The 20347-nt window shown below is 42.3% G+C and overlaps 1 protein-coding gene across 1 annotated transcript in view; it reads right to left on the reverse strand.

Annotated features, from left to right (window-relative positions):
- The window catches only part of ITPR2 (inositol 1,4,5-trisphosphate receptor type 2), a 268073-nt gene that overhangs the window by 164524 nt on the left and 83202 nt on the right, over positions 1-20347 (reverse strand). Inside the window, 6 exon segments of the mRNA XM_037387540.1 lie at positions 15587-15737; positions 16695-16839; positions 17870-18121; positions 18752-18937; positions 19039-19080; positions 19082-19156. Of these exon segments, the coding sequence (XP_037243437.1) occupies positions 15587-15737; positions 16695-16839; positions 17870-18121; positions 18752-18937; positions 19039-19080; positions 19082-19156 (851 nt within the window).

Below are 20347 nucleotides of genomic sequence, written 5' to 3' on the forward strand. Positions count from 1 at the left end.
CTCTTCCCAGATAATATGCTGTAAAAAGCCAAAGCTATATTTTATTTTGTTAGCAATTTCCTCCTCTTACGCCCTTCTTTCTTCAATCCATAGGGCTCAAGTACTGCATGCAGGGAAAGAGGATGCCTTCAGCCCTGACTTTAAAAGGAAAATACAAAGAATTTGGTTTTTCAAAGTGAATGAGGCAGATTAGTGTCGCATTTGAGGTCCCATTCAGCATCCAGTCTGATGTGCAATCACTCTGAACTGGTCTTTTGAAAATAATACTTCAAGTCCCTACAAAGGAGGGAAAAAAATGCATTTCTGACTTTGCATGATGTTAGGGAAAAAAAGCTAGAAGTCAAGCTAAGGGCTAGATCCTCATGTTAGGTAGGCATATAAAGTTCTCCTAACTGCTTACACCAGCATAAAGCAAATAAAATCATTCCAAATACCCTTCTTGCTGCAAAATGAAAATGGTGCATTTTCCTTTCAAATCAAAGAGAACAGCTGGGTAATAACATAGTATGGATCCATATCTCTCTTTTGCTCTCCGCCTCCTTTCTCCCAGTGTGTTGAACTTTTATTTGCATTGACCATCATTCAGTACACCCATGTAAAGCTAAATCACAAAGTGGAAAACCTTTAACCCTTAAAGTATCTTTAGTTAAACCAACTTTTTGCATATCCTTCATCTTAAAACTGTGAAATAATTTCCCTCATTCATATTATCCTGTCCTTAATGCTGATTGATAAGCCCACAAGAAGACCTAGAGGTTCTGCAGCTGCTTCGTGGCCTGTAACACCCCTGCTCTACATCTCAGTTGAGAAGTCATCATCTTCTCTATTACAACATGTTTTCAAAATCACTTTCACGCAGTTGTACAAAGGTGAACATAAATAGAGGCACTGCTATTTGGAAAGCTTGGGAATTTTTTATAAAACAACCTGCATCAGTTACCAGCTGATAATTAAACCACTTAAGTCTAAAACAAGTGCAGAAGACATTCTTCTCAAAAGCCAGATACAACTGCAGTTCGTTCCAAATGAGGTAGAAGAATTCCACTTCTGAAAAGTTCCTGCCCACCCTTCAAGACTGAAGTCCACCCACTGTAAAGTTAACAAAAAAGGTCGTTCCTTTTGGACAGAGTCAGACAGCAACTTGGGTACCTCATGTTCTTGGAAAAAGCAAGCTGGGATTTTGCCTAGATACATGCTTATTTCTCAGCTATCACTGGGGTGCTGCACAGGGGGTGGAATTTAACTCCTCCTGTGACCAAGGAATTAGTCACTCTCTCTGCATTTCAAGATCACCTCCATAAATGAGGAGACTACTTTCTCCATCTCTGAAAAGGACAGTGAGAGGCCCGATACAACAAAGGCTGGGAGGCACTCAGCTAATGTGATGACAGAGCCTATAAAAGCATCTAGGAAATAAAAAGAAGTGAGATGACTGCTGTCCTTTCCTCTTACCCATGGAACACCAGTGGTAAAAGATGTACAAACCAGTGACTGGTAGCTATGAAGCTGCTTCCCAACAGCACTGGCAACAAGGATAAACCCTCTGTCCATATTTCCTTTACTACTGACCTTCACGCAACTGATTTAAACAGCTAGAGGCAGGAAAGCAGAGGATTAAGGTGGTACTTATTATCACTGCCATTTCAAATTGTATTTCATTAATACATAGGAAAGGATTTTAGTGAGAGAAAAGCCTACTTAATCCAGTTTAGTATTTACAGCTGAAATGGGTAGTGACTCAATATTGCATTATTTCTGTCAGTAACAGCAGTGAGACAAGGTGTCATAAGTAAACACATCTTGGAAAACTTTTTAATTAACTGCCTGATGCTGATTGTTGAGCAGGCTTTGGGAGAACATTCCCAAAGTTGAAATAATAGAGCAACTAGAGCAATTTGGCATTCTTTTCAGGAAAATATTTTAACAACTATGTTTTGCAGGGTGCTGATGAAATGCAACCACCTCTTAGGAGCACACAGCAGCCAACCAGCACATTCATGCATGGCAATGAAGCAGCTGACTGGGAGGAACTGCTCTGTTCTTTAAAAGAAGCCATGAGGATCGTTCATGTACATGAAGAGTTGGCAGCAGCTTGTCTTCCAGAAGATCCTCCAGTAATCAGCACTCATGGTGCTCAGTGTTATTTGTCCAGCCTTGGAAGTCTCGACCATGTTAAGCATGGATTTAAATCTGCCACTCACAAACATTAGGGGCCAGCAGCAGTCTTGCTAGTGAATTGTTTCTTCCTGCTCTGCTTTTGTGTTCTCTTGGCTTTAATACACTTATCTCAGCAGGAAAGGGTATGAGTCTCTGAGGTAAGGCATGCAGAAAGGTTATTGCAGTTTAAAAAGTGACTGACTGCATGTTAACTAAGCCTGCAACAATGCAAGACAAAATACACTGGCTCAATAAAAGAGATTTAACTTCTTAGTACATATGCACACAATGACTAAAATAACGGAGCTCTGATCTTAGTTACAGCTCCAAAGTGCTTCCTGAATACCAATGCCCAAGGAAAAATTAACTTAATGCCTCAGCTAGTTAACTGAGCTAAATCAGGAGAGATAGCCTGTAGATGTGAACCCTGATTACTTTTGTGTGCACTCTGCTACAGATAAGTGAAGAGAAGCCTGAGCTGTGCCTTCGTATGGTACTGCCACCCTTAACCTGCTGACCTCCATCATTTGTTGTCTTCTTTGAGGTCAAGGTATTAACATTTATATAAGACTGAGAAGCGTGACAGAGAGAGAACAGTCATTGCAATGCTGTACGGTGCTTGTGCATGTAACCAGCCACTTCTCTCACCGGCAAACCACTGCAAAAGTGCTCAGAGCTGTGACTGATCAACAGAGGAAAAGAACGCAAGGCAATCTACATGAATCTTCTTCCAGTTTCCCTTCTTTCTGATTTTCCCTTCCTCTCTGCTCCTCCCTCTGCTGAGACAAGTCAGATGCCAAGAACCTTCCACAAGGACTGGACCCATTAGAAATTCCTCCTGTTGTATGTACAGTCTCACAAGGTTAGCCAATGGAAGAGTGAAATCACTGTGTGCACAAGTGGTAATTTAAAGGAGATGCAGACTGACAGGCACTGAAAGAAAAGGAAAGAAGAGAATGCTTGTCATGTTTTTGAAAGACAACTATGCATCTCCATTTCATTACTTTTTATTATAGTGATCACAACTTCCTAATGAATATCAGTTTCTGTCACAAAACTGTAGCACATAATCTCATACAATTTGGCACGACTGACATCACAGCGGCCTCTCTGAGAAGAAAGACTTTTCAGAGGAGTCAATTATAGCGAAAAAATAACAACCACCCAAGTCATCGAAACAGTGGATAATTTGACACTTCATTTTCTACATAAACTTATTTTCTTGATAAGTCATTTACTGGTTGCAAAAATTCTAAAAGTAGAACATAAAAGTAAACAACAATCTGCTATGTAATACAGTACGGATGGTAAGTGACAAAATACCATATTCAGGAAGAAAAACAACTAGCAACGGCAGCCTTTTCTTCAAATTGTTCATAGCCAGTCACTAAGCAGTGTCCTCAGCCCACTCACCACTGCTCACAGCATTTTAGGTATTTCACAAACAGTGCCGAGAACCGCGCGGTAGCTGAATGTGAACACACAACGGACAGCCTCCAAGACTGGCAGATACCCTTACAGCCAGTAGCCCTCTACGCCACAGATATTCCCAAGACACCAGGGAACTGACTCACAGCCTTGTTGATTGAAAAATTAACAATACACACCCGATCTGGTCCCTAGTTTACCTCAAAGGGACAGAGTCTGCTCTTACTAACGTTATTGTTCAGCCTTCCTCAACACAAATACTGGAAAGACAGACTCCTAGGACTCAATTTTCAAAACTGCTCAGCCATTTTTACCTTCAACAGTTTCCCAGCGCTCATCTCCCTACTCAGACATGTAAAAAGTGCCTATATTTTCAAAAGGTTTTTAACACCCAGCAGCTCTCATTAGGGACTGGAAAAGCTCGATACTCAACGTTTCTGGAAACGAAATACCTAAATAGGAGCTGACATATGACAGGTTCTTCAAGACATCTGGCACTTAATGACCAGAAAACACAAATGTACGTGCATCCACTGCTCCAACAACTTTCATTAACCTGTCCATAAAAGCCCAATACATTCTTCAAGCTTGCTTATATAAAGGGGGGACGGATGGACGACAAATCAAAGGTTTTTGCAAAAATGTGGCATTTCTTGCATTGCCTCTGTAATTACTAAGTTATAGAGACCACTCTCTGATGCCATCAGACCTGAGCATGCTTTTGACGAGGACACTCGATGCCTCAGCTTCTTCCATCAGCTTCTTCCAAACACCTTGCCGAAAATAGTTCCCTTCCAATGTAGCAGGGCCCAAGCCAGACAGCATGTGCTACCAACATAGCTAGCCATGTCACCATCTGTCCCCAGAGCCCTTCAGGCCTCCTTCCCTACCCTCAACCCAATGACATCCCAAAGCCTTCTCAGTCCTCCTCAGCCACTCTAATCTTCCCCATGAATTTAGCTTCTACCCACTGTAGCCCTGGTAAGGTAAAACCAAATTTTGCCATTGCGTTGGGACAGCTTTAGGCTGGTTTCCACGCTCACTGCTACATTAGGGAATACCTGGCATGTTGATAAAAGTCCAAAACTTTTACCATCATCAAAGTCAGTTTTCAGCAAAGCTGACCTTGCCTCAACGCCTGCCTCAGTCTAGCTGCATTCAACCAGGTTTTAAGATGGTACTTTGAACAGCAAGTCACTTTCCTGATGACTGCTGGAACAAGAGCTTTGACTCCAAACAGCCTTGACTTTGTGGATTTCAGCGAGACCGATACTGCTGCTCCACCATAAGCTTCTTAAAGTTTCAGTGCCATCTTAAAGCATGCAACACTGCCAATCCTTGGGGATCCTCTGGCAGGGAACTGTATGCGCAGCAATGTCTAGTTACCAAGGGCTAAATTAAAAGCCCAGTAGCAGCTTTAGCTCTACATTTCTTTGCCTTTGTTGATTTGGCCATATCCTTTCATGCAATTTAATTTTTCTGCATGAAAAGTTACAGCCATTTTTAAGACATATAATAACAACACTTCAGTACCTAAAGGAACATATTCTATTTCAAACCCTTTAAAGCTATATATTATTTGCCAGAAGCATTAAGCCTTACAGCTCTGTTTGTGAAAGAGGTATTAATTTTTACAGGTTTTCTACAGAGTTTGCTCATAAAGACTGCAGAACCTACCATAAACAGGCCAAGAATCACGCTTTATTTCTTTATTAGACCATTCTTCATCGCTTAATAACTAGCTGACCTCAGGTAAGCCTCACAGAAAACCTAATGCATGACATCAAGGGCAGAAGGTGAAGTCACTTCTACATTTTACACAGCCCTCAGAACTAATGAGGCAAAACAAACAGAAAAAAACCAACCCACAACACGTAACGCACATACACAGGGGCTACCTACCCCCTCAGTTGTCTGTACACTAGCACATGCAGCATGGGGAAATAAACAGGAAGAATTAGAGATCTGTGTGTGGTCGCAGAGCTATGAACTCATTGCAGTTACAGAGACACGGCGGGATAGCTCACAAAACCGGAATGTTGTCACGGATGGCTATGCACTTTTTAGGAAAGACAGGCCAGCAAGTTGGTGGTGGAGTTGCTCTTCATGTGAATGAGCAACTGGAATGTATCAAGCTCTGCCTAGGGGTGGATGAAGAATGATTCGAGAGCTTATGGGTGAAGATTAAGGGGCAGGCTAACATGGATGACACTGTTGTGGGTGTTTACTACAGGGAAGTTGATCAGGAAGAGGAAGTCTATGAGGCATTCTACAGACAACTGCAGGTAGCCTCATGACCACAGGCCTTGGTTCTCATGGGGGACTTCAACCACCCTGATACCTGCTGGGAAGACAACATAGCTATGCACATGCAGTCCAGGAGGTTCCTGCAGAGCACTGATGGTAACTTTTTTGACACAGGTGGTGGAAAACCCAGCAAGGCAAGGTGCACTACAGGACCTTGAACTACAAACCAAAAAAGGACTAGCTGGGGATGTGAAGGCTGGGGGCAGCCTTTTGGCTGCAGTGACCATGAGGTGGTGGAGTTAGCCTCCTGTGTGAAGGAGGCAGGGCAATAAGTAGGATTGCAACCCTGGACTTCAGGAGAGCTCTTTGGTCTCTTCAAGGGCTTACTTGGAAGAATCCTATGGGTTAGGGCTCTAGAAGGCAGGGAGGTCCAAGACAGCTGGCTAATATTCAGGCATCACTTCCTCCACACTCAAGATAGGTACACCCCCATGAGTAAGAAACCAAGCAAAGGGGGCAGGAGGTCTGCATGGATGAGCAAGGAGCTTCTGGCAAACCTCAATCAGAAAAAGCAAGTTTACAGAATGTGGAAAAAGGGACAGGCTACTTCCGAGCAATATAGAACCACTGTCAGAACATGCAGGGATGCAACGAGAAGGCGAAGATCTGTTTGGAATTACATCTCACAAGGGATGTCAAGAACAACAAGAAGGGCTTCTTCAAGTATATCAGTAGGAAAAGGATGACTAGGGAAAACATGGGCCCACTGCTGAATGAGGTGGCTGCCCTGGTGACAAAGGATACAGAGAAGGTGGAGCTACTGAATGCCACCTTTGCTTCAGTCTTTGCTGCTAAGGCTACCCCTCAGGAATCCCAAACCCGGGAAGCAAGAGACAAAGTCTGGTGAAAGGAAGACTTTCCCTTAAGTCAAGGAGGATCGGGTTAGAGATCATTTAGGCAAACCTGACACTCACAGATCCATGGGCACGAATGGGATGCACCCCTGAATGTGAGGGAGCTGACAGATGTTATTGCTAAGACACTGTCCATATTCTTTGAAAGGTCACGGAAAACAGGAGAGGTGCCTGAGGACTGGAGGAAAGCCAATGTCACACCAGTCTTCAAAAAGGACAAAAAGGAGGACCTTAGAGGCCAGTCAGCCTCACCTCCATCCCTCAAAAAGTGATGGAACAGCTACTCCTGGAAATCATCTTAAGGCATGTGGAAGAAAAGAAGGTTATCAGTAGTAGCCAACATGGATTCACCAAGGGGAAATCATGCCTGACCAATCCAATAGCCTTCTGTGATGGAATGACTGGCTAAGAAGATGAGTGGAGAGCAGTGGATGTTGTCTACCTTGACTTCTCTCGTAACATACTCATAAGTAAGCTCAGGAAGTGTGGGTTAAAAGTGGACAGCGAGGTGGACTGAAAACTGACTGAATGGCAGAGCTCAAAGGGTTGTGATCAGCAGCACAGAGTCTAGCTGGAGGCCTGTGGCTAGCGGTGTTCCCCAGGGCTCCGTACTGGGTCCAGTCCTGCTCAGCTTACTCATCAATGACCTGGGTGAAGGGACAGAGCGTACCCGCAGCACGTTTGCTGGTGATACACAGCTGGGAGGAGTGGCTGATTCACCAGAAGGCTGTGCTGCCATTCAGCGGGACCTGAACGGGCTGAAGGTTGTCTCTAGAGATGGAACACAATGAAGTTCAACAAAGGCAAGTGTAGGGTCCTGCACCTGGGAAGGAACAGCCCCATGCACCAGTACAGGCTGGGGCTGCCCTGCTGGGAGGCAGCTCTGCAGAGAAGGCCCTGGGAGCTGCGGTGGGCAGCAAGTTCCCCTCGAGCCAGCTGTGTGCCCGTGTGGCCACGAATGCCAATGGGATCCTGGGGTGCATTAGGAGGACCATGGCCAGGAGCTCAAGGGAGGAGATCCTCCCCCTCCACTCTGCCCTGGTGAGGCCACACCTGGAGAGCTGTGTCCAGTTCTGGGCTCCCCAGTTCAAGAGAGACGGGGAACGACTGGGCAGGGCCCAGCGGAGGGCTACCAGGATGATGAGGGGACTGGAGCAGCTCCCTGCTGAGGAACGGCTGAGAGAGCTGGGCCTGTGTAGCCAGGAGAAGGGAAGGCTGAGAGGGGACCTTACCAGTGCCTACAAATACCTGAAGGGTGAGTGTCCAGAGGATGGGGCCAGGCTCTTCTCAGAGGTGCCCAGGTGCGACAGGACAAGGGGCAACGGGCACAAACTGCCACACGGGAGGTTCCCTCTGAATATGAGGAAAAGCTTCTTTACTTTGAGGGTGACAGAGCGCTGGGACAGGCTGCCCAGAGAGGCTGTGGAGTCTCCTTCTCTGGAGACATTCACAACCTGCCTGGATGCAACTCTGTGCAACCTGCTCTAGGGGAACCTGCTTTAGCAGGGGGTTGGATTATATGATCTCCAGAGGTCGCTTCAAACCCTACCATTCTGTGATTCTGTTTGATTCTGTGAATCTGGCCACCCCAGCCTCCACTCACTTGCATTATATCCACAAGTCCTCCCTTTTTGCATACAAATTCTCCGCTGCCCAGCCATGGTGAAAATCCACCAAACTTCACCTTCTCCTGACATTCTGCAGGTTCTGTTGCTGTTGCATATCCCCAAGACCACAAAGCAATATCAAAAATACAGCTTTCATGTCATGGACATTAGATGAAGAAAAAAATTACATACATCAGCATGCTTGCTTTGAAGGTAAAAAGCATCTTGGGAATCAAATCTTCTAGCTGAGTTACATCTATGAAACTGATATCAATTCCTAGAAAAGCAATGGTCTCTGGAATCACATTAATGCACAGGTCTCATGATGAGGGAAAGAATAAGGAGGAAGGAGAAATGTTCCATGCCAGAAAATGTTCCACGCCAGAGAATTGTCAGACTGACCTCCCCTTTGGTCTGACAAGACTCTGGACTGAACAGCAGTTGCTTCACTACAGATATCTGTGACTAGCACTGCTAACTTCCCTAAGGATTAAATCTTTTTTCTGTTGTAACCCCTTTTTTTTTTTTTTTTTTTCCATAAACTACTGGCATAAATTACTGTTCCAGTCTGCTAGGCAGCCACTGCCTCATTAGCTCTGCTAATCAAAGTATGCCTCAAGAAGATATTTCAAATTGTTAACCTGACAAAAGAGCAGCTAACAGACATAGACGCAAGGCTGAGAATTAAATCTGGTTCTCCTTTATCACAGAGGACCCACAAGCACAACAGCAATTGCAGGTCCAACCTTTGAGTCTAGTAGAGTTATCACTGGTGCTTCTAAGCAGTATGCATCTCTACCTGCAGCCAAGAGGGCTGGAAGAAAACACTATCTTCTTGCTCAGTTGAAGCTGAGGGACTAAGCAGACTACCAGAACATACCAAAGGGACAGAAGACAGAAGACAGTCTCCTGACACACTAATATACAAGAAATCCTTTGCAGAGAGATGGCAGTCCATCAGTGCTGAAGTCTTCAGGAAAGAGTGAGGGGTTCCCCTATGTGACCCCTACCACGGCTGGATCCTTTGGGGTACATCAGGAAAAAGCAGCAAAGCTTGCAGCGTGACACAGGGGTGAGACTCTTCATGATACATTTCAAAGAAAAGTTCCACAATCTCAGGACATCTACAGACAGATCTTTCAACCCTCCAGTCTGCAGGAGGGATATGCTACCAAGCTGAAGACCCAGACATAACGTGAAGGAGCTGGGATACTTGCCTACCAGTTTGAGCAGGTAAAAGGAGGCATCTGTTGGGCCAGTCATGAGCAACACATTTCATGTGAGAATCAGAGAGGCAGGAGCAATTTGAGCTTATTATAAGTAGTTTTAAACATCTGTTTTTCAAAAAGACTGAGCATACATAGCCTTCCTTTGTAGAACCAAAGGGGACTGAAAGACTCAACTGATGTCAGTGGACACTGGCTCAGGAAAATTGTAGCCATTTATGTAGAACTCTTGAGGGAAAGACATATTCTGCAGATAACCTAGGTTTTTATCACTGAGGGATTTTTCAAATTCATGCCCAGCACTGTGAATTACATCCCACGACATATGCAGCTTAAATTCAAGGATGTATTTCCTTGCATGTAATTATTCTCATTCCCAAACAACATTAACTAAATAGCACTGAGCTGCATGGTAAACATGTATCTTGCCTGCTAAGTACTACCACGTCATTTCATCTTTCAGATCTGACATGCACTGTAGCTGCATAGTTTGACTAAAATCAGCTATTTCAAAGATCAAATTGCACCTAGAGAAAGATGTGCATTTTAATTCGCAGAGAATAAATAACCAGTATTGGACAAGGCAGATTGGCTCCTGACTCTGGAATGATACAGCAGGGTGCACTTGTTAGGAAAGCAATGACTTTGCCTTTTAATTAAAACTGCAAGAGATGATAATGTTCTTGAAAGGTGCCAGAATGACAGCTCTACTAAATGAAGTCCTCACTCTATCCTTAAGAAAAAAAATGCCTCTTTAGGATACAGTTAGAATATTTTGTAAACCTCGTATTTTTTAGAATCTAAATGGGAAAAATGCTTCAAATAACCTCAAAAAATGACTCAAAGTTAAAATCTGATTTAAAAAAAAAAAAAAAAAAGTTGCCTGCAACATTTTCAAGTTAATTCATTTTTAGGATGCAATCTAGGTAAGAAGCATTTCCAAAAATGTAAATCTTGTATTCTTCCAGGATCCTATCTCACAACTGCTTCTAACCAACTTCCCCCAATCTGTCTTCCTCAAATAAGGTCACGCATGAAAACTGCATGCACAATAATTGAATTCTGGTGAAAGTAACTGACAGTGGCATTAAAATCAAGCTTTTTAAAGGAAATAAGGCATAACATTTATAATAACGTAGGGATCTTTTCAGAATTTTTGCAGACAAAGATAGAGAAACTCACACACAACATCAAGGACTACCTCAGCCATCAGTGACTCAAAATTTAAGCAAAGTATGGAAAAGGACATCTTGAGGTAAAAGGTTAATTAAGTCTTCATGCAACTTCCACTAAGCCTAAAAATACATCCCATTTTGCAGATTTTCTTCAACAGTTCAACACTTGTCATATATACTTCCTTATTTAGCAAGTAGTTTTACTGAAATAAGTGGGTCTATTTAAGAAAAAAAATATTAAACAGGGAAGAAGAATCCAGACTGCTGGTTGTAAATTTCGTTGTTTCAGTTTTGAGGTGCACAACTCCAGGCAGGCTTCCCACAGTGAGACCCACCTCATTCTTCCACCCATCATCATATTTATATCCATTTCCAAAATCCTGACTAAAGTTTTCAAGATGTGGAGCAGTAGCCAAATGAGTAAAGAGCCAAGCTCACCAGTTCCCTACAACTTACAGGAATCAGATACTGGAAGCTTTTCTTGCTACTGACCTGGAACAAATTGATGTCAAGAATAGAAAGGCACTACACCCTATCTGTCCCCAAATTTAGTCAGTACTGAGTTTCCCAAAGAAATCAGTATTTATTAACCAAACTAAAATGCAAGACCTATCATGCAAAATAAATAGATCCTACCCAAAATTCTTAACTTCTATAGAGATGCCACTTTGGATCTACTACAGCTGCAGAATAAGAATTCCATGACTTCTACATCTGATCAAACCTCTTCTTAAGTCACTTGTCCTAGAACCTGAAAATCAACAGCACTTCTGAACAGACATAACTATTGAGAAAATACTGCTGTTAAATATCCATTTAATAGTAATCTATGTAATTTCACAATTAAATAGTAATGAAAATTAAAATATACAGAGCTCAAGCTGCTATGCAGTATCACTTTTCTGCATTAGAGTTACAGGATCAGGCCCCTAGCGCTTGATAAAATTTAGACATATTTGTTTATACCATTAAACCATCAATCCCAGGCATCATGGCTGGCTTTCAGTGTTTGTCAATACTGGGTTTTAGAAGTACACTTCAAAGCTCTGTGCTCAAAGTATGGAATACACGTTCTTACTGAATTAAAGCTAATGCCTAGACATCTGATCACTAACTGGATGGATTAAAAAAACAAACAACAATACAACCCCATAACTTTTATAATCTCTAAAACTAATAATTTACTTCCACACATTCACAGTGTATACACAAAATCATAACAGATACAATCTTACCTTTTTTTCTTTTAAAGAACATCAATGCAATGAGTTTTGTCACTCAGGGACTTGCCTTGAGAAAGCAGCTGTGTAAACCTGCACATCCCTGGAGCAATAATGTGTGGCAGGGACACCTACCTGCAATACTCTGCATTCAAAAGTATGATATGAAAGTTGCCAGTATTGGACCTGCCAGCAAGGATGCTGTGTAGTGAGACCCTTGCCACAGTCTGGAGACATATGGGAGAGCAGAATTTGACCTCCTCTAAAGGAAGGAAAAAGTCAAAGTCACCTTCACCCTTAATTGACTGGAGGGAGGGCTCCCACCATCCTGAACAAGGGCAGGGAACAGCCATCTGTCTGTATTTTATGGAAGTTATGAATAAGAAAACACTTTCTGAAAAAAATCAACGGACCATCCCGATTTTAGAAAATGCCAACACATTTTCAAAAACCATAAAAACCAGGCTGAGTTATCTTCTGTTGTAATCGTCTTTACTTAATAGCCTAAGAGAGAAGTATTGTAAGTTAAAAGGGACAATAAAAAGCCAGGACAGGTAACTGATAAAACAACTAACATGTTCTCAACAACTCAGTTTTATAACAGAAAGAGGACACCTGTGTAAGAGGGGAAGGAGAACCTTTGATGCACAATCTCGTAAGTACTATAAAATTGAAAAACAACGTATACCTACAGCTTTGCCCGGTGAACAATCATTACTGTTAAGAGTGAGGGGGGATCTAGATGAAAATCCTGAGACCAATTTCTCAGTTGGCCTGTTCATTCCTCAGGATCCCTAGTGGGTCCTGGACAACACGGATGCAGACTCCACAGGACCTAGGTAACATCAGTCCTTTTGGGGTCAAACTTGTTTGGGTAGAAGTGACTGCGCAAGATGCAAAGCACTGTAGAATCAGATTCCTGGTCTTTTCTCTTCCTCCAGAAGATAAAATAAGTACAAGAACATCATTAAGACACATGATAATCTCATACAAAGACCTGTTCTATCAACCCTAAACATGAAACAAAGACAGGCAGAAGTTACATTTGACAGTTGACAATTCAGCCACAGCAGCTGTCTCCAGAATGTCAGCAACTACAGTACCTGCTTTCTTCTTGAGCTCCCTCTCTAGTCTTTATCTACAACTAAAGTTAGTGATGACTGGGTTTTGTGTGGTTTTTCTTAATGAAAAGCACCCCCATTTTGCTTGAGTAATACGTTTTTCAGACATGAAATACATTCTTCCGGCATGAAGTTCTATGAGCTGGGTGCTCAAAAATAGTGAACAGGAGTTATGAAACAGCTTGAACTGCTTCTAAATTATGCATCCTTGTGCTATACGCATCTTCATAGCCTAATACTGCCCATGGGTAGTTAAGTATGCACCTCCAGAGAAAGGAGGAGGAATGGTAAGATGCTTGGGCATAGCAGTTAAACACTCAGAATCATTCTGTCTCAACTGCAAAGTGAAAGCACAGATTATGTGTTTTATGACCTGTCAATCAGAAAAGGAGTGGGAGGCTGAAGACAAATGTGACCATCCAAAGGTGGGCATTTTTTTCTTTTGTCAAAGACTGTATAGAAGGCCTCTTCAGCAAGTCTTACAGCTATTTCAACATAAGAACACCTATCTCTCCGCAGCAAAATTTCAATGTCTATTTTTAAGTCTAGACAGCAAAGCCAGCATCTCTATCCCTGGTCACCCTTAAGATGGCAGACATGACTTCCAGCAGTCTGAGCTAGCAAAAAACCAAAACAATGGGCTTTCCAGCCATACAGTTGGCAGGAAAAGGGAAAAAAAATCCAAACCAACCCACAGATGATTTCCAAAAGAACATCAGTGGATTGTCACATGCTGACCTGAACTTGCCCAGTGTTTAAAAGATAAACGTCTATAGGGACAACTACAGCAAACAAAGAAGTTTGAGAAATCTGCATAAAGTCTGAAGCAACCAAAAGATGCATAAAATCCCACCTTTGTTCTGTGCCTTTTTTGCTGAAAGAATGTGAGACGACAGATGTGTGACAACAGTTTCCAACAAGGCTCTAGTCAATGGCTGACTGTTACTAACAAAGCTACTGAGCTTCCATTTGCATGGTGGTGACATTTTCTGCATTCCTTGACATGCATTTATTTCAGAGTGAATTCATTAATTTGCATGGAATTGCTCTGGAAATTAGTATAACTGAGAGCAGGTTTGTTTGCACTTAATGGGTAGTTCTTTTGTCTCCTATATATCCTGGAAGGAAACCTTTCAACAGAAATAAAAGGGAATTAAGGATGAAACACAGTTTTAATGGTAATGAAGGTGAGTAAAAACATTGAATGAGATGTATAATCAGGATTAAAGACTTGAGCAGGGAGAGAATTAAATGGAAGAACCACATCTGCATGTTCCATGTTGCCAATATGCCAAGGTTGTATCTGGAGTCCAACTGTGTCCAGAGCCATTTAAGAAGAGCGCCTGCAATGCAGTATTTCAGGGACAAAAAAGGAAATATTTCCAGTGTCTGAAAGTACAGTGTTTCTCTCGTGCTGTAGAGGGACTGCAGGTAGCTACAGCATGCCTCAGCGTGCAAAACATTGCAGGAAAGACTTTCAGGGGTTTTCAGTAAAGTGTTCTGGCAGTGATGGAGGAAAGATCAAGAGAACCAAACATAAGACTCCTTGGCTCAGAGGTGAGAATGACAGTCTACACGTCTCCAGAGTGTGTGAACCTCAAAGAAGAGAAGTTATGAAGAATGGCACATTCATGCTGGGCATCTGTAGGAGTGACTGAGCAAAATGATTACTAGGAAAACTCAAGTCTGGGAAAAGGCCTCCCAGAGAAAATACAAAATAATTGTTTCAAATAACACAGTTCATCCTTTTTGGTGCTGTGGGACAGCTGGCAGTGCAATGACACTTACACTAGCCACATAGTAAAAATAGAATTTGCCATCAGTCAGTCTCTTGGACCCTCAGCCCACATGACTGTCACATCTCCCACACCCACAAGAAAACTAAACTGCTAAGTTTCAGCACCTTCCTGGCATGCTCATTCTTCAACCCAGTTTAAACCATGGTAGAAAAGGCAGTGGGACATACAGTATTGTCCTGGGGTTGTCTGACGACACTCTGTCCAGGTTAAAAAAAGAATATTCTAAACTGACAAACACATGCAGAGGATGGCCTCATCTGGACTTCCATCTGGTGCTTCTGCAGCTGTTGGACCAGTAAAATTTTATTCTCCCTTTAAGTGAAGTGTTAAGATGACTAATAAACACTTGTGCCATATATGAGCCATCATAACTGCTGTGCCCAGGCGAATGCCATCTGCACTGCCTTGGGACGTTCAGCGTAAGGGACACTGAGGCTTAGATACAGATTGAAAGTTCAGTTCCAAACAAGCAAAGGAACAGCAGCATCAACACAGTAGTCATGAAGGCTGCAGCTCTGTTCAGAAAGGTTCTTTTTTAGATGACCATCTTAATGTATCCTGCAATACATTCCTGTAGGTGGGTTTATGTGTGAATAAAGAACCTGGAAAGATTAATGAGATGTTCCATAAATTATTTCCAACCTAAATAATGAATCACACACTGGAATAACAGTCTTTGCTACTTCTCTCACCTCCATCCTGAAACTTGCTCAACCTTTCAAAGTAGGATGATATAGGAACTTGAACAATATCTAGAATTGCCAGCAGCGTCCGGGTCAGTCTGAGAAGCTCACTAAAACTGTAAAAGCCAAAGTATATGAGGTTTCGAGCCAGATGTACCACCTACGAGAAAAAGAAATCAAAAATTAAGGAAGTATCAGCAACCTCTGCAGTATTCAGCTGTGCAATACTGTTGCATTTCACACAGCAGCCTTCACAGAGATTCAGTTCGAGAGTGCATTAAAATTAGTACAAGTCTTTCCACTGGTTTAAATGGGCCTTGGACTAAGGTCAGTGACATTATTGTTTTTCAGAGTTAAACAAAACAATCAGTCTGTCAAATTATAACAGAGAGCAAAACCAACATGAGATTTAGGAAGGCTTGAAAGGACACAGATGCATCTGGGAAAATAGCTAAGATCAAGAAGAAAGACTCCAGTAAATTGTTTAAAGAGGCAGCAACTGTGGGGACAATGGAAGTCAGAAGAAGAGTGAGATGACTGTGGTAAATTTGAATGGAGGTGATTTCACATGACCAGAGGCAGAAGCAACAAAGCTTCCAAGGTAGGTTGGAGGAAGAACTATAAAAGCTTTAAGCATTTCCCCTTTATTCAATGTTATTTGAATCTAGAAGATTTAGGCCTATCTAAAGCTTCTGTCAGGAATATCAAACAATATTTAAAACACAGGATTACGTTATTCAGAGTATTTCCTTCAGTGTCATATCTTACATAGAGAATAGTACTTCCTTAGATTGAAGAATACCTGCAGGCTAATTAACTAATATGGAGAGAAAGGGCATATGGCCATTCACCCACACACATAGCCCTCTTCTTGCCACTGAAATGCAACCACCTCAGGAGAAGGAAGGAAGAATACAACTGTTTGACAGCAGACAGTAATATTATTTCCTGCAGTAACAGTCATCACCAAGAACACTGGAATTAGCAGCTGGTGCTTCTTTAGGACATTTTACACCAACATTTATTCTTCATCTACCTTTAGTTTGAAAGAACCAATGTCAGCTTATCTGAAATGAGGAGGAGTACTGTAAGTAGGATGCAGATAGCTGAGAAGTACCTCAAATGTAAGTTTATTTTTCTCTTTGTCTCCAAAAGGAAAGGGTTGATTTACAACTTCTTTCAAGTACTCTTCCACAAATTCCATAGTTAACGCAAACTTCCTCTTCATTTCATTCCTCGAAGAGTCTGTGAAAGAATCATACCTACAACGCAAGGCACAGAAAGAAGGAAAATTAAACACTTCTAATATCAGGATCAGCTGTCACTAAAGAAAAAACAAACCAATCACAATGCTATGAAATTGCTGTCAACCCTCTGTAAGAAGAAGGGGCAGAGGTCTGCTGATTCTTTGTAGGAACGGAAAGAGGATACACAAACCTTCCCTCCAACAGTACCACCAAGCGTTGCAGTGAACAGGAATAACAGCGACAGGAAAATATTACAGTTCTGGCAGATGGCACTCTTAAATCTTGATGTGGGAATTCAGTAAGTCACTAAACCTCAGCTGTCCTCTCTACCCATCAGCCAGAGTTTACTGTTTTCGCAAGGAAGACAGCAGACCAGGGAAGCAGCTCAGGACAGTAAGCCTCCTCTGCACCACCAACTAGGACTGATTTTTCATATATGTCGAAACAGGCCTTCATCTCACTAACAGAAGCAATACTGTCTGCTGCACTGCTATAGTTCTTTGTCTCTTCAACCTGCCTGGGTCTAGCCTAGTGGCACTGCTTAATCAATTAAGCCAGAGGGGGTTTCCAATGAAGTCAATGGGCCCTTCTCCCATATTAGCACATTAAGTACTTTGCTGGATGGAAGCCAAAGCTTCTGTGAACTGTTTCTGGGGCAACAGCTGTACCTAACTGTAAATTCTGGCTTTCCAACTGTGGCTTTCAGTTGAGCTTGGAAGTATAAAACTGAGTTCCAGCCTAGTAAACCTGTAATGTTAGACACAACTGAATTACTTCAAGTTCAGCTGGTCTGAGGAAAGGCCATTCAGTTTTTCCCCAGCTTGTTCCCTATAAGAACACAGTGGAAAATGAAATTGAAATATTTCCATTTAAAGCTACTCATGGAAGTTTCCAAGAGTAACAATTACTAGTAGCTCTGTGCTCTGCAACAAAATACCTTTTCAGATACGTGTTGTGTCAACATTAGACATCTGCAACCGTTTTGTTCTGAGACTAACTCTTACAAAATGCTTTTGTATTTTTATTAGAAACACTTTCAACTCACTCATGAATCGTGATCTTAGTAGGAATTTCAGTCCACAATCTGGCATATCTGACAGGTACCACAGACTCCTGAGGATCTCTGTCCACATGCATGTGTAGCATCAGCCGACAAAAAGAAGCCCGGAGGTCATAAGGGAGGCTTTCATCAGACATACATCGTAGGATCAGGTCTACTGACAGCTGTGCAGAAATCTGGTTGATGGCGAGATATTGGCGGTCCAGGCACATTCTTGCAAAGAGATTCAGTTGATACCTTAAAAAACAGTAATAAGATATGGTATTCAAAGAAATCAATTGGAAATGAAACAATGTACCTCAGAATCTCACTTCACAAGCCTAATGTCAGCCTTTCTGATATAAATCCTAAAAACCAACAACAGTGACTTTGCTAAGCAAGGGATCAACTTGCCATTAAAAATGCTAACGTCAGGCTCCAGCTCCCATGAAGCCTGTGCTCCCTTTGAAACTCAAAGGAGGCATTGACCAATGGAAGGCTGAAGCATCTGAACTGTTTGTTTTCAGTCAGTGTAAGATACTGTTCCGTGATCCCATTTCCCCTCTAATTCTCAGGACATTCCTTCCTCAGAGCATGCCTTGCTTCCAGGGCAGCACAATCTAAAAATAAAGCCTAATAAATAAAAGACAAGAGGCAAAATGATAGAAAGTTACAAAGAGCTGTTATGAGCAAAGGAAACTCAAGATTTGTCTGGTATAGACAACAGAGATTGTGATGCTTCCTACAGGAAAAACTTGAAATAAACTTCTAATCCTAGTTTCTGGCATGACCTGGCTACCTTTTTGATATTGGCAAATGAACTGGATAAGACAGCACCGGGGTCTTCAAAGAGTTTACATTTTCTTTCATTTGAATAAGCAGTTTTACCTGTAGTAGGTAAGAACTTCTAAATCAGCTTTTGTGCCCTCCTTTGCCTCCTGAGCCAGATGCCTGATGGCTTTGCCATGAGGCTCCTTGTTACTGTCAATCCAGTAAAGCCACACTTCTTCTTCATCTATGTCATCTGAGATGACTGGGCATTCCAAGGGATTGTCCATTTGTGTTGAAACCAGCCTGCAAACAAAAACCATTCACAATGGAGCCACTAGCAAATTGCCACAAATATAACAACAGAGCAGATAACAAACAGGTGTGTTCCAGTTATAGATGCTCACTTGGTCTGAATGAGAATGTCAGCATTCCCTGGCTCAGCATAACTTGCAGATGAGTTCCTGAGTTACTGGTATTGCTGTGGTGTTAGATACACACAGGTCTGACAGATAATCCAAGAATCTGCAGTCAAAAAATCACAGATGCAACAGAACATAAGACTTAAAGTACTAGGGCAGAACACTGCAGTAGAAATCTCTAGTAGAAGTCTCACCAGTATGCTCAAAGGAGCATATATCATAAGATTTATCAACATACGATCTTTGCCGATTCATACTCTTCCAACTCACAACAGATAAAGATGAGTAACAGCTTTGAGAGTCACTTTAAATGGTGCTGAGCAATCAGTCAGGGAAAGAAAAATATCCCAAGTGTGACACTTCTCAGCAAATCAAAGGCCAAAGAGTTGTGCCAGAACTTAAGAGCAGCCTGAGGCTGTCTTAAGTTTGGCTGGCAGAGGAGCTCCACTGAAGACCTTCATCCTTGCCAGGAACCGAAGGCAAAAGCACAGGTTCTCACTCACCTTCCCCATCAGGTAACATGTGTCTCCCTAACCCAAGTAGCAAGGAGATGTTACTTGTGCTGGAGATAGCTGTGTGCCCTCTGAGGAACTCCATTGCACTGGAGGAGTCCACATCTCTACCTTTGAAAAATGCCTCTTAAAATCTCTGAAGTGACACAGACAACAGTTAGTGAAGAGTGAAGATCTGGCAGGGCTTGAAGACATGACCTCTGTATTCAAAGAGGTTGTTCCACATGAAGCAGAAATAACAAAACCTTTGCACGGAAATCAGTTTCCTATGAATTTGTCACTCAAATTTAGGTCTTCTGATGTTTAACAAAGTTCACGCTAGGGCTTTCCTTGCAGTTGGGATATTCATTAGGTTATCTTCCTCTTGTTCCTCTTTCAAGGATTCCTCTGTGTGTATAAACAGAAGCCCGAAATGCAGCCTTTGCTCACTGGAATATAAAAAGGGCCTCTTCCCTCTATGTAGCTGCTTCATGACATTCATATGAACTGAGTATCTCTGAGCTCACCACTCCTCTAGCAAACGTAGCTAAAGCCAAGCAAGAGGCTCAAGAGCTGGTGGGGGAGCAGATATGAGTAGACACGCACACACACAGAGATCATATATTCCCTTAGAAATCCAGGTAAAAAAATCTGACTATCTACTATCAGCTGTTTAAGGATCCAATAGCTCAAACCTCTATAGGTGATCATCCTGTAGAGTATACTGCCACAATCCTTATTCACACCAGCAGTGCTGTGGAAGTCTACAAGACTCTCCATGAAAATAAGTGTCGTAAAATCAA

Source organism: Falco rusticolus, chromosome 5 (genome assembly GCF_015220075.1).
Source record: "Falco rusticolus isolate bFalRus1 chromosome 5, bFalRus1.pri, whole genome shotgun sequence".
In the NCBI taxonomy this organism is placed as follows: domain Eukaryota; kingdom Metazoa; phylum Chordata; class Aves; order Falconiformes; family Falconidae; genus Falco; species Falco rusticolus.